At 51.6% G+C, this 25,245-nt stretch overlaps 1 protein-coding gene across 11 annotated transcripts in view; it reads left to right on the forward strand.

The window, feature by feature from the left end:
- The window catches only part of TSPOAP1 (TSPO associated protein 1), a 197,076-nt gene that overhangs the window by 33,914 nt on the left and 137,917 nt on the right, over positions 1-25,245 (forward strand). For all 11 annotated transcript variants that reach the window (XM_059717356.1, XM_019486347.2, XM_019486348.2 and 8 more), the window contains exon 2: positions 15,483-15,590. In XM_059717356.1, the coding sequence (XP_059573339.1) occupies positions 15,483-15,590 (108 nt within the window). The remainder of the gene's footprint in view (positions 1-15,482; positions 15,591-25,245) is intronic.

The raw sequence follows: 25,245 nt of genomic DNA on the forward strand, positions 1-25,245 counted from the left end.
TACCAACAGAATAATTGTTCATTAGCTCCAGTTTCTTTCTGGGGCTCGAAGCCTTGCTGACAGATTTATATTTCTCTGGGTTCTTCTTTCCACCCTTTTTAAAGGTACTAAGTGCTTGGTGTGCTGCCACTGCAGCTTACGGAGCTAAGCTCATTTTGAGGAAGCAAGGTACCTATATATATATGCCCAGTGCCTGCGCTGATGCATTAGAACAGGGGTGTCCAACCTTTTTGAATGTGGGGCCGGATCATGAACTTTTTATCACCCAGTGGGCCAGCAGAAGCAGGCACTCACGCAGCCTGTCCAGTCTGGCCATGGCCTGGGGGGGCAGGGGGCAAGAGGCGCCGCTTGACCCTGCCGTGTCCTCCCTGCTACCTGGGCAGCCCAAGGATGCTTCCACACCTGTGTGCCTGGGCTCAGCAGCCAGGGGGACATGCAGAGACCTTACAGGGGGGTGCAGGATGGGCAGGGACACCCCCTTGTTCCCTTTCCCCCGGGGCAGCCCAAGCCTGACTGGCAGGCCTCCATCCCTCCCCAGGGCCCGTGACTCGTCACCCTTGGCGCAAAGTCTGTGGGCGTGGGGGGATGCGGGGAGGCAGAAGTGGTGCCAGCTTCCTGCCCCGACAGCCGCAGCGGCAGCAGCATCTCCCGCGGGCCCGGCCGCAGCATCCCTCCACGCCGGCATCCGTACCCCCAGCACTGTGACCTGCGTGGCCGGTGGGACTGGCGCAGGGCGGGGCCAGCATGCAAATGAGGAAGGGAGAGGCGGGGCTAGGATGGGACACAGTGAAATGAAGGGGGAGGGGAGGAGCCGCACCGCGTTGGCAATGTCAAGTTGGCGCGGTGCATGTAGGAACCTTGTCCCTTCCCCAACCGTTAGGAAGATGCTGAGGGCCTGGGGGAGGGACAAGGGGTGGGAACAAAAGTAAACAGCGTTTACTTTCATTTCCTGTCACAGCACCACCGGCCACAAAAAATGGCTTGGTGGGCCGCATGGCGGCCCGCGGGCCGCATGTTGGACAAGCCTGCATTAGAACATGTCAGAGCAGTCTCAGCATCACATGTATTCAGTGTCCCCATGCTTCAAAATGCTGCTGGGGCCCTTTAACTAACTAAAGCTCATTGCGCTTTAGTTAAAGCACCCCCACTGCCATTTTGAAGCATGGGACGCTGAATACGTTAGATTGGGGTGGGCAAAATACATCTATCCAACCCGCAGGGCCCCTACAAAATTTAGAAAATTAATATTTATCAGTAGGACCCAAGGGAAGCCCGGTGGGCTCCCGCAGCAGCAGGGCCCACCCAGCCCCGCCCCCCAGCTGGGGCTTCTGGCCTGGGAGCACGTGGCTGCCCCGCGCCAGAAACTCGGGTGGGGGAAGGAGCCTGGGGAAAAGCTGGGGGGGGGGAAGCGGCCCCTTGCCTGCCCTGTGGCCAATGCACTGTGTTGCAGCAGCTTGCAGCCCATGTGGGGCAGCCTATGCCCACTCTGGACAGCCCCACATGGGCTGCAAGCGGCTGCAGCAGGGAGCGCTCCCCCTGCACTCAGCTTTTCCCTGAGCTCCTTCCCTGCTCCTTCCCAGTGTAGAGGAAAGCAGCCCCCCTCCCGCCCTGTGGCCGGCGCTCCCTGCTGCAGCCGCTCGCAGCCCACGTAGGGCTGTCTGGAGCAGGCACAGGCAACCCCAGGCAGGCTGCAAGCGGCTGCAGTGTGGGGTGCTGGCCATGGGGTGGGGAGGGGCCGCTTTCCCCCCACCCATGCGCAGCATCACCTTGTAACTCAGCCCCAGAGCCAGCCTGAGCCCCACGCCAGCCCTGGACTCATCCATTGGGGCTGTGTGCAGCAGCAGCAGCAGCTGCGGCCCCCTTGCTTGCCATACTGGGCAGAGTTTGCCACTGCCACCTGTGGGCTGCCCAGCGCATGAGCTCCAGGCGGACAGCAGCAGCCAACACTGCCCGGCACAGCAAGCAGGGGTGCTGCAGCTGCTGTCACCATGCGCAGCTCCGACGGGTGAGCCCAGAGCCAGCGCAGGGCCCAGGCTGGTAGCGGGGCCGGGTTTCAACGTGGTGCTGAGCGCGGGGAAAAGCAGCCCCTCGCCCGCTCTGTGCCCGGTAACCTGCACTGCAGTCACTTGCAGCCTGTGGGGCTGCCTGTGCCTTCTCCAGACAGCCCCGCGTGGGCTGTGAGTGCCTGCAGCAGGAAGCGCCGGCCATGGGGCGGGAGAGGGGCCGTTTTTTCCCTGTGCTCAGCACCAGCTTCTTCCCTGCTGGCGAGCAGGGGGTCAGGGCTGTGTGCTGTCCTCCGCTTGTACTGTGGGGCTGGGGGGCACTGAGAGTGAGCAGGTGCAGGAGCCAGTGGGAGCACGAGGCCCGCACCAGTGTCCTGGGGCAAGTGTCGGCGGATCCCAGCTGGCAGGGGCTCTGTGGAGCTGGGCCAGCTCTCCTCTCTCCCTGCAGGTGCAGCCCAGCCTGGCTCCACAGACCCCTGGCAGTCTGTGCCCCTCTCTGGGCCCCACTGGTGCTGGCCCTGGGACATTGGTCCCAAGGTGGTGACCATGGGGTGGAGCACCTGTCAAGGGGTGGAGCTACCCATGCGGCCCTCAACAGCCTGCCAAAACTGGGTAAGTGGCTCTCTGCCCAAAATAATTGCCCACCCTTACGTTAGATCCTGTGGGTGCTTTAATTAGAGCCCCCTCACCCCCATCCCAGAGCACATGTAAAGATACCCATAGGTATCTGGGCTATCACCATTCTGGGATAATATGGGCAATACAGTTACAATGAGCTGATTTGTCAGCACCTAAAGCAAAAGCCAGTAACCTCTCATTTACTTTTTCTCTTTTGAAGCCAAATAAACCAAAACCAAAACAGATTTTTAAAAATCTTGTGATTTTTAAGCTAATATCAAACCTTTTAGAAGACAGACTCTTGTAAGATACATGTGCTAGGGAGTGCCATGATGAAAACATGACCTGTCTACTTACTCCTTCTCTGCACATGCCACATTCTGGAAAAATATTACCTTGTTGTTGTTCAAGAGGTCCTGGGCATGTGCTAAAAAGTGGTTAGTTGACTTTTGATTGCTGTGTTGCACACAGGAATGAATGGGTGGAGTTTGTTTTCATGGCAGCTCTCCCTAATGCTGGTGGAAAAAGCCTGTGCTATTTGAACACTTGGGGCTGCGCATCCTGGATTTGCTAGTGAAAGGTATATGAAGCAGTTCTGCAATAACTGGAGAGCATTGTCATTTGAATCCCTACTTATTCGCTTCATGAGCCCTAGCCCTAGGTGGAGCACTAGCTTTGTAACATCAGCAACACAAATTCATAAGCAATCAGAAGAATGGCCTGAAAGTTTTGAGAAACTTTTGGGAAGGACCCTGGGGTTATTTTCCAAGGGTTTACAGCTTGCTGCTGCTGAATAGCCAGCCACATCAGGGGTGTGGAACAGTTGCTATACCAGGGGAGACTAAAAGACTAGGTCGTGTCAGTTGGGAAAGGAGAAGGCTAGGTTGGGGCGGCCAGGGTGGGGGTTTGTAAGAGAGGTCTATAAATTCATGAAGGGTATGGACCAAGTAAACATGGAATTGTTGTTCACCAGGTCCCAAGATATTAGAATTAGGGGGCACCACCTGAAATTAGTAGGCGATGTTTAAAACTAACAAAGAAAGTACTCTTTATGCAACACGTAGTTAACTTGTGGAATTCATTGCCCCAAGAGGTGGTTGTAAGGCTTCTGCCCTGCAACTTGAGTAACTGGGTCAGCTCTGTAAGGCCAAGTCAGGCTCCTGCTCTGTAGCTTCTTTGGCAATCCCTCGCAGTCAAGGATGATTGTCTTCCATAATTGTCTTATCCATGTGTCAAAAGATGGTTGAGGTTTATCTGGGATCAACAGACTCTACTATACCTTGGACATGTATTTCTGTGTTGAGTGAGTGGTGCTAGATCAGGGACAGGCAATTATTTTGGCTGGAGGGACTGCTTAGTGAGTTTTGGTGAGCTATCGAGGGCCACAACAGAAGTCCCACCCCTAACCCCTGACCTTTGCCACTAGAAGTCCTTCCCCGTGTCCCCTCCAGAAATACTCCTTTTGGGAGGGGAGGGTTACCATCTTGGAACCAGGAAAAAACAAAACTATATACTAATACTCAAGCACCTACTATAACATATTTTAATTTGTAATTATTACAAATTTTTATTTGTCATGAGTTCTGTTTCTGTAGTGTGTTTATAGAGGTGCTTGCATAAACCTCGAAATTAAAATTTTACTCTTATATGTTGTGTGGTTGTGTGTGTATGTATGGTGGGGTGTGGGGGTGTACAGCCCCTGCTGGTGGCCGCAGCAGCAGATGGGGGTCCTTGGGGCACTCGTGCCCAGCACATGTGCTGCTGTTGGCAGCGTGCGGCTCTGGCCAGCGCTGCACAATCGGGGTGAGGAGCACAGCGAGGCTGGCCCGCCTCTGTCATGCAGGGATCCTCTCAGCACATGTGCAGCTCCTGCGCTCACGTACCCGCAGGGGAAGCCCCATGTGATGCTGTCGGCTGCCTTCACCACTCCCTGTTGTGCAGGTCTCGGGACTCTGCGGGGAAGCACTTCTGGTGGAGTCCTGAGATGTGTGTGGCAGTGAGCGGTGAAGGCAGCTGGCTCCATTGCGTGTGTCTTCCCCCAGTGGTGCACAAGTGCAGGAGCTGCACATGCACCGGGGCCCTGCGCGATACAGGTGAGCCAGCCTGGCTGTGCTCCTCACCCCAACATGCAGCGCTAGCTGGAGCTGTGCATTGTCAGCTGCAGCAGCTGTGATGAGTGCTCCCGCCTGCTGCTGCTGACGCTGATGGGGGCTGTATATCATGGGGAGTCCCTACACCCCCCCACCCTCCCTCACACCCATACCCTGCTCACCTGAGCTCCACACTCCTCCCAGCCCCATGCTCTGCGCTCCTGCCCAGCTGCAGCTTCCCCCCATCCCTGCCACTTCCCTACTTGGTGTCCAGAGCTAGCAGGATGCTGGGGAAGCTAAGCAAGTCCTCTGGTGGCTGTAGCCTGGAAGCTGTGTGCTGGCTGGGCTGTGCTGGGCCCTTTCGTGCACAAGGGTGGAAGTGAGGTACAATAGGATTTGTTGGGGGAGGTTGTATATGTGGGCACCTCATGCCCACCCTCGTGAGTGGAAGGGCTGGGTGGGGTACAAGTACTTGGTGGGCATCCATGAGCTGGATGAAATTGCTTGGCATTTAGGATCTGGCCTGTGGGCCATATTTTGCCCGACCCTGTGCTAGATTCTTGATCTTGAACATGCTGCTTCTTCTGCTCCTGCTTTTTCATCTCCTGTTGTTGTTGTGAGGTTTCAAAATACAGCAGAAGATTTGTTATCTGGCACCCGTGGGGAATGAGGGGTTTCAGATAACAAAATATGCCGGTTAACTGAGAGGACCGAACAGGCGTCTTTGCCTGTTCAGGCTGCCGCCTCTCCTGCTGTGTCTGGGGCGTCACTGCCCCTCCCGCTGTATCACTGCCCCTTCCACGGGCCCTGAGGGACAGGAAGGCAGGCCCCGCAGAGGATGCTATGCCCGGGGCCGTGGGGGCTTGGCAGTGCAGGCTGCTTTGCCCTGGGCCGTGGGGGTTCAGCAAAACTGGAAGTGCCATGGCGGGCACTTCTGGTTTCGCTTTTACCTTACAAGTTGGTATACCGGTTAATAGAGCATGCCAGCTTGTAAGGTGCCAGTTAAGGCAGCTTTTACTGTACTGAAATCTGTGCAGCAAATTTTTCTTCCATTTGGGGCAGTCCTGAATGATAGTCTGCCATGAGTTGACATTGATGTTGCATTTTTTTAAAGTTGGCCTTAAGTGCTTTCTCTGCTCTGCTCTTGAGCATACACCTTGGCTGAGCTGGGATAATAAAACTCGCTTTGGGAATCTGGAGTCAGACATCTGGATGATATAGCCAGCCCAATGAAGTTGATGTCAGATGATCATTGCCTCAGTACTCATGGTGTTTGCTTGTAGGAGGATGCTAAAGTTGGTGCATCTGTCTTCCCAGTGGATTTGGAGGATCTTCCACAGGCATCATTGATGGTACTTCTCCAGCAAGTTTAGATGTATCCTGTATGTTCTCCATGTCTCAGCTCCATACAGCAAAGTGAGGATCATGACTACATGATAAACCATGAGCTTGGTTTCAGATCCGATGTTGCAATCTTCCAACACCCATTTCTTCAGGCATCCAAAGGCTGCACTTGCACATTTGAGGCAATGTTGGATTTCCTTGTCGATGTCAGCCTTCTGCGAGAGATGGCTTCCAAGGTACGGGAAATAGTGTTCTCCAGAGTCTCACTGTGGATCTGGATTACCGGAGCTGGAGACTGTTCATTAGGAGCTTGTTGGCAGAGGACCTTAGTCTTTTGAATGTTAAGCATGAGTCCCATTTTCTTGTATGCCTTGGTAAAGACATCAACAATTGCCTGAAGGCCTGTTTCTCAGTGAGCACACACTACAGCATCATCAGCATACTGGAGCTCAGTGATTGAGGTCAGGGTAGTCTTGGTTTTTGCTTGGAGTCAGCTGAGGTTAAACAGCTTACCATCCATTTGGTAATTTGGCTCCACTCCAACTGGAAGATTGTTGGTGGTCAGATGTAGCATTGCAGTAAGAACTATTGAGAAGAGTGTTTGACCAATGATGCAGCCTTGCTTAATTCCTGACTTAACCTCAAAGGGATCTGTGATAGATCCATTACTGAGAACAACCACTCTCGTATTGTCATGGAACAGGCAGAGAATGGTGACAAATTCTGGTGGGCAGTTATACTTCAGAAGGATCCTCGACACATTTCTCATCATTCCATATCGTTAAGATGCGGCATGAAGCTGTGATGTGAGCTCATCGCCTCCCTGTTCGAAGATTTCAGCAGGGATTCCATCTGCTCCAGATGTCTTCTTGTTCTTCATCTGTTTAATGGGTTTTCTCACCTCATCAAGAGTTGGAGGGATTCTGAGATCACTTGTGACTGGGTATTGCAGGATAGAATTGAAAAAATACTCTCGTCAACAGCCAGGGCCTCAAGGGGAACATCGTGGATGAGCTGCCCCGTGTTGAGTTTTTGGCAACCCTGGGCAGGCTCATAGATCTCTGCATCTGGATTGATGTCTGCCTGACTGAGCATTGGCAAGAGAGGTGGGCCTCACCTCAGTCCTTAGGATCTGCCGGGGACCCAGAAGGGCCTATGTTACTACCAGCAGTACCCATGCAGGTAGAGATGACCAGAAGGAGACTTTCCCATAAGGAAAAGGCATGCTGGCATTCAGGAGGTCTCTTTCTACTGTGGGGAGATGGGGCATTTTGCTTAGACCTGTCCCCAAAAAGGAGCTCCCGACTCATTGCTGGAAAACTGGTCAGTCTAGCCTTGTTAGAGGGACTTGGGTTGGGCCAGGTTCCTAGGCCCTCTATCTTGCAGAAGAATCTCTTCCACTGCAAGGTAACCAGATTCACCCTTGCTAGCCCCACTTTGCTGATGACATCTGGTCATGCCTGATGTCTGCCAGCCAGCCCTCATGGACACAGGGCCTCAGGGAAATTTATGGATCTTGCATCTGCCTCACTGCACCATGTTCTAGTCAGATTGAAACCTACCTCAGATGTCGTGAAGTCAGTGGATGGGTCCACCCTCTCTTCAGGTCCCTTTTACCAAGGAAATGGTCCCACTGAAAGTGTGGATGGGAGGAGACCAGGAGCTTCTCTTCTTTGACCTGATCTATTCCTGCCACTTTTGGTTAATACTTGGAACCCCTTGGCTGTCTTGCCGTAACCCTGATATTACTGTGGGTGGCCATGTTTTCAGGGAACCCCCCAGGTTATGGGCCTAATCATGTGGGAGGATGGGATAGGGGGGTACCCCACACCATCTGCAGTGGAAACATAGTCCAAACCTCCAGAGTGCCAGTCTGCCAACCAGTGGCTTGTCTCTCCCTGCAAAATACCAAGATCTGGCCAATGTATTTGATAAGAAGGGGGCAGAACAATTTCCTCCACATCACCTATACAATTACTCCATTGACATCATGCTGGGAACATGAATTCCATTCAGCCTCTGTACTTACTTCCTCTTTGAGGCCGAACTCAAAGCCCTAAAATAATATATCATGGAGAATTTGCAAAAGGAGTTTATTTATCCCTCATTGTTACCAGCTGGGGCTCTATTTTTTGAGACTAAAAAGGATGCCTCACTTCACCCATATGGACTATAGAGCACTAAATAAAATTATGATCCAGAACTGATAGCCACTTCCATTGATTCTGGAGTTGCTGGACAGACTCCACTCCACCAAAATATTTCCTAAATTGGACCTTTGGGAAGCCTACAACCTTGTTTGCATCCACAAGGGCAGTGCATGGAAGACCAGCTTCTAGTCATGATATGGCCATTTTGAGTACCATGTAATGCTTTGGCTTGTGATGTTTCAGGCTGTCAAATTATACCCACAACCTTTCAGCACTCTAAATGATGTTTTCAAGGACATCCTAGACTTGTTTGTAATAGTTTACCTGGAAGATATTTTAATATTCTCTGAGAACCCAAACAACATGAGCATGACATCTGAGTGGTGTTGGAGCAACTAAAGAGCCATGACCTACATGCCAAATTAGAAATATCAGACAAACATAACATTTTTAGGATATGTAATCATGCCAGAAGGGCTATCCATGGATCTGAGGAAGGTCTTTGGCATCCTAGAGTGGCAACCTGGAAAGGATGTCTATGGGGTTCAGTAACTCCTTGGCGTTGCCAACTTCTATAGGCTGTTCATCAAGGGATTTTCTAAGCAGGTGGCCCCAATCACTGCCCTTCTTAAGAAAGGAATGAACTTCACTTGGACCCTAGAGGCCCAGGCTGCCTTTGAGGGACTAAAATAGATTTTTACTTCACTGCATCTTAATATTTTCAGATCCTGCCTTGCTTTTCCTGGTGGAGACAGAGGTGCACCACTGCAGCCATTGGGCCCACAGGGACTGCCCTAGCCATGTGCCTTGTTGAGGAAGCTGACTGCTGCTGAGTGCAATTATAATATCTTAGGTTGGTAGCTCCTAGCAATCAAGGTGCCATTTTGAAGAACGGGGACACCACCTAGAAGGAGCTCGGGTTCTGGTCCAGGTATTAACTGACTAAAAAATCCTGAATACCTGCAAACCACCCAGTCCCTTCCAGCCCTAATGTCTGTGAAATCTATGAAAGTCAGATCTGTTGGTCTCTGTTCTTTAACTGGTTCAGTTTCACTATCATCTACCACCCTGGCACCAAACATGGTAAAGTGGATACCCTGTCTCAAAAAAAAAAGAAAATTTGGAACCCTGTCCTGAGACTTAGTCCACTGTTCTGAGATTGCAAAACTTTATTTAGGGCCACTGCAAACAAAGACCTAGAGACAAAACTCTGCACCTTGATTTCCCAGGATTTATTTATTTTACAGATCTGGCAGGACTTGAAAGGAGTGGGACCATCCTGAATATCAGGTCTCCAGTTTCAGGATGGGCTCCTTTGGTACACAGGGTGCCTGTACATTCCTGAAGGGGAGCTCCACATTGAAGTCCTCCAAAGGTGCCATGACACTCTGCTTGCCAGGTATTTTGGTGTTGCCAAAACCAACAGCCAGGGCCTCTGAAGTTTCTGGTGGAGCCGACTTCAGCCGAGCACACAGTGCTATGTTGTCTCCTGTGAGACTTGTGCTCAGACAAAGACCTCACACATGAAGCTGCTAGGCCTCCTCCAGCCCATCCCTGGCACATGGTGCCATATTACCGATCTATCTCTTGCTCTAGTGGTAGTGGATATATTCTTATCAACATGGCCCATTTCATTTTGTGCTCTCAAAACACCACGAACCCAGGGATTACATAGTTGTTCATAGACAGTCTCTGCCATCTGCATGGTCTTCCCATGGGCATTGTTTTGGACTGCAGGCCACAATTCATACCTCAATTTCGGAAGGAGCTCCCAAGGCTCTTAAAAATCTAACCACTTACCTCATCTGCTTAGCACCCACAAACTGATGGACAAACAGAACAGATCAATCAGACACTCAAGCAATATCTTTGATGTTTCCTGAACTATCACCAGGACACATTGTGTCTCCCTACTTCCACTTGCAAAATTGGCCTACAGTAATTCAGACCAGGCCTCCACCGACCAATCTCCTTTTTTTTCTAATTATGGTTTCCAGCCCTGTTTTCATCTATTGGAGACTCATAAGGAGAGCACATTTACAGGCTGTGGACCCACTTCCCCACCTCTCTTGCAGGTCCAGGTCAAGAGGAGTTCTTAGTTCACCAGATTTTGGACTCCAGAATGAGCAGGGGAAAACTAAAGTACCTAGGGGGCTGGGAGGGGTATGGCCTAGAGAAATGCTTCTGGGAATCAGCCAGTAATGTCTATGTACCAGTCCTAATAAAGGAATTCCATCAGGCTCACCCTAATGAACCTGGTTCCAGGGCATTTGGAAGTTGCACTTGAGGGGGTGGGGGGATGGGGACGGGATACTGTGTCCTGCAATTTGAGTAACTGGGTCAGCTGTGTAAGTCCAAGCTGGTTTCCTGCCCTACAGCCCTTGTAACTGGGTCATCCACACTTAATGGACTAATCAGGGACAGCTGGCTTCCAGCCCCTTCCCTCTGATTGGTTCTGAGGCTCCTTTTAAGGAATTCCTCCAGCACCTGAACCTTACTGCACAACTTAATGGACTTCAGTCTTTAAGTAGCTTCTGTCCCGGTGACTTCTCTAGCTCCTATCCTGGTATTCCTGACTGTGTACCAGCCCCTTGGACTTCAAACTCCAGTTTGACCTTGGCTTGTTCCTATGACCTCTGATTCTGGTTTACCCCTCTGCCTTGGTGTTTGGTTTCAGACTCTCCAGCTCTGCAGACTTCAGACCTTGTATTGACCTCAGCTTGCTTTCTGACTCCCTGATTCTGGTTAGTCTTCTAGCTTGGCATTTGGGTTCAGACTCTTGGCTTTGGGTTTCACCCCCAGTTAGAACTCAGCCCCACCCTTAGTTGCTCCCAAACCATGGTTTACCTCTGCAACCTTCTGGGTTCCTACCCCAGGCTCTATTTATTAAGCCTGATGCCTCTGCAGACCATGACAGTGGTAGAGGCAGATAACATAGCCAGGTTAAAAAGGGGACTGGATATATTCATGGATGATAGATCTGATAATGGCTATTGGATAGAACGGCTGGAGATGTTTCCTATGGCATCTCTAAACCTGTAATGGTGGATACCAGGGAGGGTACTGAACAGGGTATAGATCACTCTGGTTCAGCACTCTCCCTCTATAGCATCTGTTTCTGCCACTGTCAGAGACAGGATACGGGGCTAGATAGACCACTGGTCTGACTCAGTATAGAACTTCTTATGTTTAGGGTCTATCTAACTCGCAGTGAGAGAAAACAATTTTTGTGGCTTGGTCACAGCCTCAAGAGCTGATTTCATGGTCATAGTGGAGGCCCTGCCCCTTGGCACTTTTGGCAGAGAGGCCCCGGGGAGAAGAGGGATGTGGGGACAGCTACCATCTTAACTGGCTCCCATTGGGGCACCAGCATTTTATTTTTGTTACTTTTTTGGGGGTTGATTTCCTAGGAAATCGCGGCCAGGGCCATTTTTTGCAGAGATCACTGTTTTTTGCAGTTTCTGCAAAAAACATGAAACTATGATTTAAGTAGGTCCCTGCTTATGTTCTTACAAGGCCAGTGCAGCCACAGCCACAGCCAGTTTAGCAGCTTCATTAATGCAAACTCAGAAATATTTCTCAGGATGTTGCTGTCTCTGACAAACCTGTGGCTAGCTGATCATAGCAGGAAGTTATAACCACAAAGTTATACGTGCATCTATATACAGATCTGCTGCTGGGTTTTGACGTGACAAATGAGAGTTATGGTTTGTAAAATAATTCCTTTATGTTCATGTTCTTCAAGCATCTTTGCAGATGCAGACCGGCCCTAACAGGTCTGTCAGCACAAACAAACCCTTCTCCTGCAACATGGGTGCACACCTGAGATCAGTGAGATAATTACAAGTAGCACCTTTAAAGCCCAGCAGTGGCAGTCTGGCAGTCCTCACATGGTTGATGAATGCAGGAGGTGTGTGCCATGCCTAGAGACTGTGAAAAATGGCGATCCCCACCAAAAATGGCACTGGCTACAATTTCCCAGGAAATGAACCAAAAAACCCCCCACCCCAACAACTTAAAAATAAAATCCTGGCTTCCCCGTGGGAGCCAGCAGTCCTTGCTGCTGCTGCAGCCCGGCCATGCAGCCCGCCTGGGAGGAGAAGGCACGAGCTGGCGGGGCAGCACGAAGGGCAGCCAGCAGTCAAGATGGCAGCTGCTCCCTTGTCCTTCCTCCTCCTTGGTGTCTCCACCAATCAGCACTGAGGGGTGGGGCTGTTGTGAAATGACTGCAAAATCAGCTCTTTGGGCCACAACCAAGTGGCAACAATTACTTTCTGTTGCCATGAGTTAGGTGGGTCCCTAGCCATTCCCCCACAGCCAGATGGCATGAAACAAACTGACCGAAAGGAAGAAGGTCCTCTGCTGTCCACCATTTTCTCTTTCCTCCCTTTGTGTTTGCTCAGTCTTGCTTTGCGCTGAGACCTGGACCAGATGGCAATACCATTCCATAGCATCAATGGTACAAGCCCAGGCCTCAGGGCAGACTCCGTGGAGACTCCTGTGCGACTCCAAAACTTAAAACCTATATCCTTAGTGACCGGGGTGGATCCAGGATTTGGCAAACAGGGATACGGGAGCAGCGACCCATGCTGCAGGGGTGGCTGCACCCTGTACTTCTAGCCTCTCCCCACTCTGATTCCCCCTACACCCATTGGTGCGGGCAGATCACTTAGGGGGAGCCTCCAGGGTCTTTTTAAAGTCCTGAAAGCAGGTAAGAGTCCCCTGTCATGCCCACTCTGGTCCTAGTCGTGTCCCCTCCCATCCCTTTCCCCACTGCTTTCCCTGCTGTCTTGGGGGATTGGGAGAAGTGAGAAGCGCCACTTCTCTAGGGGCTGAGCTCAGTTGGGAATGTTACAGAACCGTGGCAGCGGCGATGGGTGGGGAAATGGGTTCCCCCACCTTGCCTGGTCCCCCTGGAGCAGGTGTGGGTAAAAGAACCCCCCCAGCCCACAGTGCTGCTGCTGCTATCACTATCCCGGCTGAGTCCAGAACCTGCACAGCCTGGCTGGAGTGGGTAGAAGTGGCTGTGAAGCTTCCCCTGCCCTGGACAATGGGGAAAGCAGCAGAGGCAGGAGGAGGAAGGGGGAATGGAGGGAAAGGGATATGCCTCTGAGCACAGAGGGGAAGGGAGGGGCAAGTCTCACCTGCTTTGGAGATTTTTAAAAAAGTCTCCAGAGGCTCCTGTGGCATGATCCAGTCCAAAAAAGGGGTGCAGCACCAGAAGAGGGGTGCACTCTCTCTGGATCTGCCCCTGCTTAGTGAGGTAAATTACTCTTCAGAGGAGCTGTGCTGGTTTACTCTACACGAGGATTTGGCCATCACTATTTTGATGTTACAAACAGAATAGCTGCTTATCCTAACTTGGCTTTGGGGCACTGAACTCAGAAGCATAGCAAGGGCCAGGGGAGGGGGTGGAATGCTGACCACTGGAGAGCAGGTGGAGGAATGAGGGGGAGAGAAGTCTTACCTGCTGAGGCTCCCCTCACTTAAGTGGCTGCTGCTAGTGCTACTGCCATAGCAGTATGGGTTCAGGCTCTACTGCTGAGACAGGCAGCAGCAGGGGTTCCCCACGGACATGTTCATTCCCCACTCCAGGGGCAGGGCTGTGCCTCCCATGGCAAAGCCTCCAGAAGGGGCTCATTCCACCCCTTTCCTCCCCTCCCAGATGGTCTGAAGAACATGAAGCTGTGTCTGCCCAGCTCCTGTGGCCAGGCTGTGCTTCCTGTGGCAAAGACTTCTGGGGGGGAAGGGGCCATACTGGAGACTCCTGTAAGTCAGTTCCCAGGGCTGATGCCCTGCTTGCCCTGCCCTGGTTACATTACTGACTGAGCTTCTGTGGGGATCTGGGGGGCATGTCCCACATCACTATCCCTCCAGCCCTCTCCCATCGTTAGAATCACTGCCTTATGGCCCCATTGCTGGAGAACTCTCCTCTATGCTCCTCAAGCAATAACTGTGCACTACCAGGAGCTCCTTATTTCCCACCCTGCCAGAGTCTGCTCCCCCTTACCATTCCATACCTGCCATTCCTTGATGGAGGCCCTGCACTCTGCTCTCAGTTGCATGCAGACCTATATGGAGCTTTCATTGCATCTCGGGGACAGGCAGACGCCTGCTGAGAACAGGGCTAAGTATCTGAAAAATGGATTGTGAGGCTGTGCAGAGCTAGGTAGGTCTCTATGTCCAGGTACATGCTGGTGGGGGAAAAAGAGCATCTGGGGGGACTTGAAACCTGCTCAGGTGCAATGGAGTTTAGGTGACAGTTCTTTGAGATGAGGTTAATGTTGCCTTACAGGACAATTTCTGTGACTTCTAGAGATTGCTTTACAGGCGAGTGCATTTCCTGTCAACTGGCAGAGCAGTCTGCAGAGGAGGGGAATTCTAGCCCAGAAACTGTCTGTGTTGCGGGGAGGGGGGGAGGGAAGGGAAGAAGGTTTGGGTAGCCTCTGCCCCAGGAAGGCTTATTGCCTTGTGACATATTGCACCCTACCTACTTGTTAGATCTGCCCCTTGTCACCTCATCTTCTCTCCTACTGCAGCATCTCTGCTCATGCCTGCACTCATTTCTGCTCTTATCATCCTGTCTTATAATATTTCTATGGTAATGGTGCATGTTTGTTTTCCTGACTTGATTGCATATTATTGTACACCCAGAAGGATTGAGTTAACTTTTACTCTGGACTAGGGAGGGTGAAATACATTGTTTTCTGCAGGCAGCTGAGCCATCTGCAAACTCCCTCCACTTTCTTAGAACTGAGACCCGGGGGGGGTGTCAAAAGAAGCTCAGTGTAAGAAACTGGCTAGAAAAAGGGGACATGGCTTGAATGCACAACTTAGACTCTCAGATCCAATCAGAGAGGCAGCATGGTCTTCTTGCTGACAATGCCTCAGCCATCTGACACAGGGACTCTACCTGTTGTATTGTACATACCCAATGAATGGGGTCTTGTTTGAGAGAGACTTCCCACCTCATTGCATTGCACTTTTTGGTTCCACTCTTTCCTTCCTTTAGTGGGGTAAAGTCCCTGCCAGGAGGTGAGCCAATTGGAGGGGCTCCAGAGACAACAAGAGGTACAGTGACTTAAGGTGCCAATCCCCTCTTCTTCCCTATCCATACAGCTCCATATCCATGCCCACCTCTCTACCTCATCTTCGCACTGTAGGTAAATTCTGAAGTCCTACAAACTGTTGCCAGCACAAGGCAGTAGGGCATCTCGGCTTGTCCTCCTAGTTACAAAGTGGAAACAGAATCCTAGCTTATCTCATTTCCTTTGCAGAATGGTGCTGATTACAGCTGCTTGGTGAAACAGAACATAAAGCTCTTGAGTGCACTGGAGGAGTTACAGCACCGCTGTACCAGCCTGAAGGAGGAAAACAGCCTACTGGTGAGTATGGCGCATGACCCTTCCCGAAGCCTTTTTGGAATGCTGTACGCCCTCGGGAACATCAGTGTGTGCACCTAGAGGTGTTCGGCAGGGCCAAGACAAGCATGCTCTGGAGCAGTCAGGACCAGTGTTTTTGGCAGGCTTGCCACAAATTAGCCTGCATCCTTCCTGAGTGCCTCTCCAGTTTCTTTCCCCTGTTCAGTCTGCTGCTTTGTTTTCTGCTCTCTGCCTCCTGCTCTGCCTGCCAGTATGCTGCCTGTCCCTATCAATCTGTTGCATGCCACACACTGAGGCTGCCTATTTCACTTGTGTCACCCATGCTGCAGGTTGGCACCCTCCTTTAACTTTCCTAAGGGCATTGGGAAGCCAGTTGGCATCTGCATGGGGAGCAGGAGTGAAGTCCCCAAATCTACTGGGAAGGGCCAGGCTAAGACATTCAGGGGACATGGAGCAGGTTGGGTACTTTTGGGCTGAGCTTTGTGGACTCCTTGGAGAATTGGATGCTTGTCAACTTCCTTGCGTAGTAAGCTGACTGGATTGGACTCCTTTGCCATAACACCATAACCCCTGTGATGGGGGTCAGGTGAGGGAGGAGTCTGGGTAGTGCTGCCCTCCCTGACATCTCTGCAGTCTTTGTACTGCATTACTTGACTGCTGGAGACTCTGGTGTGACTTCTCTGCAGCCAACTGGGCTTGCTGGCAAATTGGAGGACCAATGGCAGGTTGACAGCGTGAAGGCAGGAAGCGCTCTTGTTTCCTCTTTCAGGCAGGAAAGAGGAAACGTTGATTCATTTACTGACATGGCTAAGAGGAACAGTACAGCAGCTGCCCCCGTGAGGTAGGCTGGCAGCTGAGGAACATGCTCCTGGCACCTTAATGCGAGTAGCAGGGCTAGAGCCAGGGGAACCTTCACAGCCATGCTTGACCCCTGCAGCCTGGGAACATGTTAATACCCAAGCACCACAGGGATAATGTGACCCCTCCTCACACACTCGGAGCTCTCTGAGTCTTTCATCTTTCAGGCTTGTCGAGGCCTGGTGTCTGCCTGTGGGATGCAGTGTGCAAGAGTTTAGCCAGGCTGGGGGAGAGCTCTGATATTGCACTGTTTGCCCTGTAGTAAAAAATGGCCAAGTTTAGTTTTTCTCGAATGTTTTTCAGAGGCCTAGCCTGGAAGGTAGAGCTCATGATCCCATCTGGGCTGTTGATGCAGGTGGCCTGGCTATAGTCAAAGTTTTGCCTCAGCTGGCAGTGGATCAACCTTGCATGGTTAAAGTATGCCAGCTTGTAGCCAGTGCCACACAAAGAGGTGATGTGGCCGACCTGGATGTAAAGAGGGGATCATAAAATCATACAGTAGGACTGGAAGGGCCCTCATGAAGTAATCTTGTCCACCCTCCTGATCAAGGCAGGCTCATCCCTGTCTAAACCAACCCAGCCAAGTCTTTGTCTAACCTGCTCCTGAAAATTTCCAGGGATGGAGATTCCACAACTTCTCTGGGTAGCCTGTTCAAGTGCTTGACAACGCTCATAGTGAAAAATCTCCAATCCAGATTGCCTCTGCTGCAGCAGAGGCCATTGCTCCTACTTCTGTCCCCCATGGCCACAGAGAACAATTCATCTCTATCTTCTTTATAATCAGGCCCTTCAAGTATTTGAAGACTGTTTTCATATCCCCATCAGGCTTTTCTTCTCCAGGCTAAATAACCCAATAGTGTTCTTTGACCATGGGATGGCATTCTTCCACCATGGGGTGAAGTTCCAAGAAGGTGGACTTCTGGGAAGGAGTGTAGGGTCCACCTGATGAAGACAGGGAAGAGTGTCTTTGTATACAGGCTTGCTAACCTAGTGAGGAGGAATTTAAACTAGGTTCATTGGGGGATGGAGAAAGAAGCCCAGAGGCAAGTAAAGAATGAGGGGACCTAGATAAAAACTTAAAAAGGAGAAGCAATAGTGGAAACCTTAGCAATGTTCTCAGGGATAATCAGATAGATATCTGAGGTGTTTATATATAACAATGTGAGAAGCATGTTGAATAAACAGGAAGAATTGGAGGTCCTAATATAACTGAGGAATTATGATGTAATTGAGATTATAGAGACATGGTGGGATAGTTCACGTGACTAGAGTATGGTCATGGATGGGTACAGCTCAGGGGTTGACACAATGATGGATGCAGCTGGCAGCTGAACTCCATTTCCCAGAAGCCCCCGCTCGTGCAGCTGGGGCTGGTTTCCATGGAGACCCCTGCAGCAGTCATGCTGTGATAGCAAGGGACCAGGGTTTCTGTGGAGACCAGTCCCAGCAGCACTGGTATAGTGTGGCAGGGTGCAGAGCTGCTTCGGAGCCTAGCTGAGATCTTGCAGCGGTGACAGTGTAGTCCAGAGCCAGGGTAGAATTGCGATCCGCAGCCTAAGTGCCCCAGGCAGGGATATGCAGGTAGCAGATCATGGCTCTGCTGCGGCTTCTTGCACCAGTGACAGTGTGGTCTGGAGCTGGGACAGAGCTGCGATCTGCTACCTGAAGGTCCCTGCCCAGAGCATGCAGGCTGCGAATTGCAGCTCTGCCCTGACTCTGGACCACACTGTCACTGCTGCACGATCCCAGCTGGGCTCCGGAGCAGCTTCCTGCCTTGCCGTGTGACCTGCCAGCAGGGGTGGTGCTCCGGGGGGGGGGGCTATAGCCACCCCAAAATTCCCTGTAGCCACCCCTCCCAGTGCTGCCACTGCCACTGGCCACCTTGCACAGGCAGCAGCAGCTGAGCCTGCCCTGCTTCCACCTTCAGCACAACCCCTCCTTAGCCCCCCACCAGGAAGAGGCTGTTGCTGCTGCTGCCTGCCAGTGCTGCTGGGGCTGGTTTCCGTGGAAACTGTGGCCCTGCACCATCACAGTGCAGCTGCTGCTGGGGTCTCCATGGAAACTGGCCCCAGTCACATGAGCAGGGGCTGATGGGAAATGTAATCCACTGCTGGTCAGATCTGGCCTGCAGGCTGGACTTCGCCCACCTCTGGTATAGCTTGTTTAGGAAGGATAGGCAGGGGAGAAAAGGAGGAGGTGTTGCCTTATAGATAAAGGTCATGTACACATGTTCTGAGGTGCAGTATGAAGTGGAAGGTATGCCTGTCGAAAACGTCTGGCTAAAGGTCAGAGAGAAGAACAGCAGGAAAAGATGTCATGGTGGGCATCTGCTATAGGCTGCTAAACAGGAGAAGGAGATGGACAAAGCCTTTTTAAATCTATTGATGGAAGCATCCAAATCACAGGACCTGGTTCTCACAAGGGATTTTAATTATCAGAAAATCTGCTGGGAAGGAAACACAGCACTACACAAGCAATCTAGCAGATTTTTGGAGTGTTGAGCATTGGTGATGCGTAGGGGGTGCAAGCAGGTGCATGTGCACACCCTGAGATTGGTGGTGCACCCCTTGAGACTGGCTGCTGCTGCCATTGCTGGCGGCACCTGAAGGTGGTCACTGCTCGCCACCCTTCTCCCCTGCTGCCGACATCACTGCTGCCACCTGTGGAAGCTCGCCTCTGCCATTACCGCCACCTGCAGGCAGTTGCTGTGCCCCCTTGGCCTCAGGAGGCACACAATGTTCATGGTGTTAAGGATAAATTCTTGGTACAGATGGTAGAGTGTGTCATGCTGGGCCATGGGCTGCCAGGTCTGGGGTCACCTCAGGGTCAGGAGAAGCCAGGAAGTCAGAAGCCAGAAGATCTGTCTGGGGAACTGAGCTGGAGATGCAGAAGATCTGGTAGAGTGCAAGGTCAAGAATCTAGCTGGGTCAGATATCCAATGAATTAATCAGTCATTAGCTACAAAAGCCTAGATACAAGGGTTGCCGAGACATTTTCCTTTCCAGGTCAAGGGTTTATATGGGAAGGCATAGGAGGTCAGCTGACCTTGGCTGGCCATTCTGGTGGTAGGGAGTGGGAGTGTGCCTAGGCCCAGGTGGAGGATTCGAGCCACCTGTCTGCTCTGGTAGTCTACTGAGGAGGTAGCAGACCAGGGTGAGCCACTGCATTGGAGAGGTGAAGGTCCTGTGTTCAAGGCCACAGCCTGACAGAGAGGCCAGCTTGGGGGTAGCTCTTCTTGACTTGATAATCACAAATAGGGATGACCTGGTAGTAAAGGTGGAAGGTAAGTTGGGTGATAGTGACTACAAAATGGTAGAGTCCATGGCCTGCAGAAGAAGAACATCTAAATAAAGACACCGAAAAGCAGACTCCAACAAGCTCAGGGAAGTGGTGGATAGGATCCCTTTGCAAGTCAAGTCTGAGAGGAAAAAGAGTTCAGGACAGCTGGCTGTACTTTAAGGAGTCTGCATCTAGGCTGCAGAAGCAAGCTATCCTGATATGATGGAAGAATGGGAAGTGCAACAGGAGGCCTGCCTGGTTAGACAGCAGTCTCTTTAATCAGTTGAAAGTAAAAAAGGAATCCTACAAAAGTTGTGACATTAGTCATATTGCTGGAGAAGAGTAAAGAATAGTGCACAGGCATGCAAGGAGAAAATTAGGAAGGCCAAGGCACATTTTGAAAAAAAGTGGAATGAGACCTAAAAGGCAATAAAAAGGGATTCTACAAGTATGTCAAGAGTAGGAAGAAAACATAGGAAACCATGGGTCTCATACAGAATGCAGAAGGTGTTCAAGTTATGGATGATGCAGAGAAGGCTGACATACTTTTACTGCCCTTTTTACCCAAGTCTTCCCACATAGGGGCAGCAGCTACCATATGACGAGCACAGCTGACAGCAAAGAGGAAGGAGACAAACATTTTAGAGTAGTGGAAGAATAGATTAGGATTACTTAGAGAAGCCAGATGTTTTCAAGTCATCAGAGCTGGATGAGATACATCCTGGGGTACTGAAGGAATTGGCTCGGGTAATTTCTGAGCCTTTAGCAAGCCTCTTTGAGAACTTGTGGAGGTTGTGTGAGGTCCCGGATGACTGAAAGATGGCAAATATAGTATCTATCTTTACGAAGGGAAGAAGGAGGATCCAGGAAATTACAGACTAGTCTACCTGACCTTGATACCTGGAAAGATCATGGAGCAGGTCCTCAAGAAATCTATTTTAAAGGAAAAAGTGATCAGGAACAACCAGCATATATTTGCCAAGAGCAGTGGGAGAGCAGTAGATATGATATATCTTGTTTTTAGCAGCTGAATCTATGGAAGCTCAAGCTGAAAGACCAGAGGCCAGGTTTGAATGGCCTCTAATGAGGCCCCTTCACAGGGCAACCAGGTACAGGGATTCAGCCCCGGCAGCTAGACTGTCAGCGTGAGCCTCCACAGACCCAGTTGTAAACTGGCTCCATTAGCTCACAGGCGAGAGGGAAAGTTCTTTAAGGGGTGACTGGTGACTAAGCAGTGTCTGTGCAAGCTGTGCAGCTAGGGCAGCTCATCCCAAAGGTGTAGCATGTCCCTCCACTGGCACCATATGTTACCAGCAGCCAGATTCCATTTCCCAGCAGCCCCTGCCTGCGTTGAAGTAGCCAGTTTCCATGAAGACCCCAGGGACAGCAGTGCTGTGACAACATGGGGCCAGGGTTTCCATGGAGACTGACCCCAACAGTGCTGGCAGGGTGCATGGCTGGGTGGGGGGCTGCGGTGGGGCTGGGGCTGGGATCTTGGAGTGGTGGCAGCATGGTCCAGAGCCAGGGCAGAGCTGTGATCTGCTGCCTGCATGCCTGTGCCTAAGGAGTGCGGGCAACGGATCACAGCTCTGTTCCGGCTCCAGACCATGCTGTCATTGCTGCAAGATCCCAGGCCTGGAGCAGCTCTTTGCCCAGCTGTGCACCCTGCCAGCGTGGCTGGGCCAGTCTCTATGGAAACCCTGGCCCCATGCTGTCATGGTGCCCCCAGTGCTGGGGTCTCCATGGAAAATGGCTGCAGCAACATGGGCAGGGGCTGCTGGGAAATGGAGTCCACCGTGGGCCTGATCCGGCTCATGGGCCGGACTTTGCCCACCCCTGCTGTAGTACTTGAGCTAAAGGACCAGCTCTGTTAAGTCTGAGATACAGGAATAAGCTGTTGTAGTTGTTGTGGCCACAAGTGGGAGACCTGAAGCTGTTGTGGGTTGTAGTTAGGGACCTCTCTAATTTGAGGTGGCTGCCTGCTGATTTGTAGGCAGAACCTGGGGCCCAGCAGCCCTTTCAAGGGCAAAGTGCAGTGGGCCCCCCATGTCTCTGATTGGCTGAAGGGCCCTGGTGGCCCTGCCCCTCACTGCTAATTGGCTGTGAGGGCTGTCCATCATGTGGCTCCACTCCTTGCCCCTGATTGGTGGAGAGAGGCAGGGCTACATGACAGGCAGCCCATGCAGCCAATCAGCAACAAAGGGTGAAGGTGGCAGCTGTCTTGCTGGCAGCTCTTTGAGCAAGCAGCCCCTCCCACCTCCTTCCCCACCCTAGCAGGCTGCTGCACTGCCCTGAGGGCTGCTGGCTCGCTCTGGGGAGCCAACATTTTATTTTGAGTAAGGGTTTTTTTCCCCCTGCGGATCTTGTGGGCAAGGCTGGATTTTGCAAAATTTGTGGAATTGCAATTTTGGTAGGTCCCTAGTTATAGTTGCCTCTTCTGAAGCCTGTAGGGGTCAGTGTGTAATACCGTTCATCACCTCGCACAACCTCCTGAGGTTTGTTTACTGGTAGTTAACCCAAACTTTGCATGCTCAGGCCCAGACCTGTCTATGATCCTCACGTTTTCAAAGTCACTAGGGGTACACTGATAAAGATTTTCTTGGCCGATACCAGTAGCCGATCAATAACCAGCCATGTTGGCCAGTACCAATCCAGTAACCAGTTTGGTTATATGTGATGTTGGAGGCTGCTGGAGTGCACCAAAAAAAAAAAAAAAGTATATTTATGTCAGTACCTTTTAAAGTACTGACATAACCACCCTTGCCCCCCGCTTTTTTTTGTGGCACACTCCAGCAGCCTCCAGCATCACATTTATCAGTGTTCTGGTACTTAAAAATGGCGGCAGGGGCACTTGAACTAAAGCTCGTTGAATGAGCCACCCATGGCTCTGTCCCACTCCCCACCCTGGCCCCAAGTCCCATGCACTGCCCTGGCTGGGCAGCATCCCCATCCCCTGCCCCATTTTCTCCCTCACTGTAGGAGACCTTGATCTGCTTTTTTGTAAATGTATATCTACACTCCTAGTATCATACTGCAAAAAGAAAAACCTTCACCCATTACAAATAACTGCACCCGTGCACCTGTACAAAGGTCCGCTGGCCACCTGAACCTGTTACAATATCCACATTGGGCGCAACCCACACAAAACAAATAAGCACATCCTGGTCCCTCAGACCAGGCAACACTTCCTTTCTATCCCCGCCCTGGTTGCAGGGTCACATACTCAGTTCAGGTGTCCTCTCCATCAGTCGTTCCAGCTCCCGCTGGAGGACCCGCTGCTGTTGTCTCTGTTGCTGTTGCTGTCCTCGGTTCCACTTGTCCCTTCCTCTTCTTCACTGCCACCGCCCCCATCTCTGCTTGGGGGACGTTGGATGATCCTGTGCCACATGTCTCTGTGCCAGGTGACTTTGGCTGCATCCTCTCCATCCTCCACTACCGATTTCTGGTGGTAGGTCCAGAGTTTGATCAGTGCCATTTTCACGCAACCCACTACCTCTACGTCCACGTGCCTGTACAACAGGAGGTTCCTGGCCTTCTACAGGGCACTCCTGATGCAGGATGCAAACTGGTTGAAATGGGGTGATGAGCTCCCCTGGTGTTTGGCGAAGTGTCCATACAGCACCACTTCACTGGTTAGCCAGCTGACGCTGGTCACCGCTTCACAGAGATGCTTCACCCTTTTCCATACCTCCTTGGCGCAAGTGCGGAGCTAGAGGAGGTGACCAGTTGTCTTGGTGGCCCTGTGGCAGTTGGGCCATGGACAGCTGGGTCTCCCCAACTGCTCAGCATCTTGCTTTTGCTCTTGAAGTTTGAGCTGCTCGCTGGGGATTTCTGTACTAGCCCATCACAGAGCACAGTCTGATCATTGACCCTACAGCTGTGCCAGACAGGGTGACAAAGCAGGAGGCTGCTCAGATGCACACCCCCCAGGCCAGCATCTGGAAAACACCACCTTCACAGGTGTCCTTAGAGCATTTTCCAAAGCATTTTTGGTGGTACTGAGGGCAATGCCCCAGCAAGAGACAAATGTGACTGTTGACGCATCTCCTCTGGAAGGAGGTCTAGCAACTACTGCCATTGTTACCCACATCAGCAGTAACATGCTGTCATTGTAATTTGAATGCTGGCAGCAGAATTAGTGCATCTGCTGTCAATAGTCGAAACATCAGCCTTCTAAACATTACATGCAGTATCTACAACAAGTTGGAAGCCTTAGCAAACATGAATATAAACTAGGCTTGTCCAACATATGGCCCGTGGGCTGCCATGCGGCTCATGAAGCCATTTTCTGTGGCCCGCGGTGCTGTGATGGGAAACGAAAGTAAACACTGTTTACTTTCGTTCCCACCCCTTGTCCCTCCCCCAGGCCCTCAGCATCTTCCTAATGGCTGGGGAAGGGACAAGGTTCCTACATGCACTGCATCGGCTTCAAATTGCCAATGTGGTGCGGCTCCTCCCCTCCCCCTTCATTTCACCGTGTCCCGTCCTAGTCCCGCCCCTCCCTTCCTCATTTGCATGCTGGCCCCGCCCTGTGCCGGTCCCGCTGGCCGTGCGGGCCGCAGCAGGTCATGGTGTAGTGGGTGCGGATGACGGCGTGGAGGGATGTTGTGGCCGGGCCCATGGGAGATGCTGCTGCCACTGCTGCTGTGGCTGTGGCTGTCGGGGCAGGAAGCTGGCACCACTCCCGCCTCCCCGCATTCCCCCGCGCCCGCAGACATTGCGCTGAGGGTGGTGAGTCACAGGCCCTGGGGAGGGATGGAGCCCTGCTGGTCGGGCTTGGGCTGCCCCAGAGGAGAGGGAACAGGGGGTTGTCCCTGCACGTCCTGCACCCCCTCCTTAGGGTCTCTGCATGTCCCCCTGGCTGCTGAGCCCAGGCACACAGGTGTGGAAGCATCCTCGAGGCCGCCCAGGTGGCAGGGAGGACACGGCGGGGTCAGGTAGCGCCCCTTGACCCCTGCCCCCCCAGGCCGTGGCCGGACTGGACAGGCTGTGCAAGTGCCTGCTTCTGCCGGCCCACTGGGTGATAAAAAGTTCATGATCTGGCCCCACATTCAAAAAGGTTGGACACCTCTGGTATAGACAATACCCATTAAAATCTTGCTCACACTAATTTCCTATCTTATCTATCACATATTTATTGTGTTTTAAAAGAGAACTGATGAAAGTGTGAGAGAATCCAAAATGCCATTTTTTTGCATGGTCACTTGGTCAGTTTACTTTTTCCTTTCAAAATGCCCTTGAAAATGTCATCACTTTATGGCTCCCATTAAGCACTTGAATCATTTAATACAAAACACATGGGTTTTAGAGAACTCTATCAACCCACAAAAAATAAAATGTCCATTGTCCAGGTCAACCATAACTGATGTTGCCATGTTGTGATGGATCTGGATATTAGCCTTATAAAATATTACTGTTAAAATTGCCTTCAGTCTCCTGACTGAAGGTAATTCATGACTTAAGAAGAGGCAACAAAGGATAATGAAAACAGCAGATCTTAGTGGTAGCATTTTGCAAGGGC

Source organism: Alligator mississippiensis, chromosome 14, assembly GCF_030867095.1.
Source record: "Alligator mississippiensis isolate rAllMis1 chromosome 14, rAllMis1, whole genome shotgun sequence".
NCBI lineage: Eukaryota > Metazoa > Chordata > Crocodylia > Alligatoridae > Alligator > Alligator mississippiensis.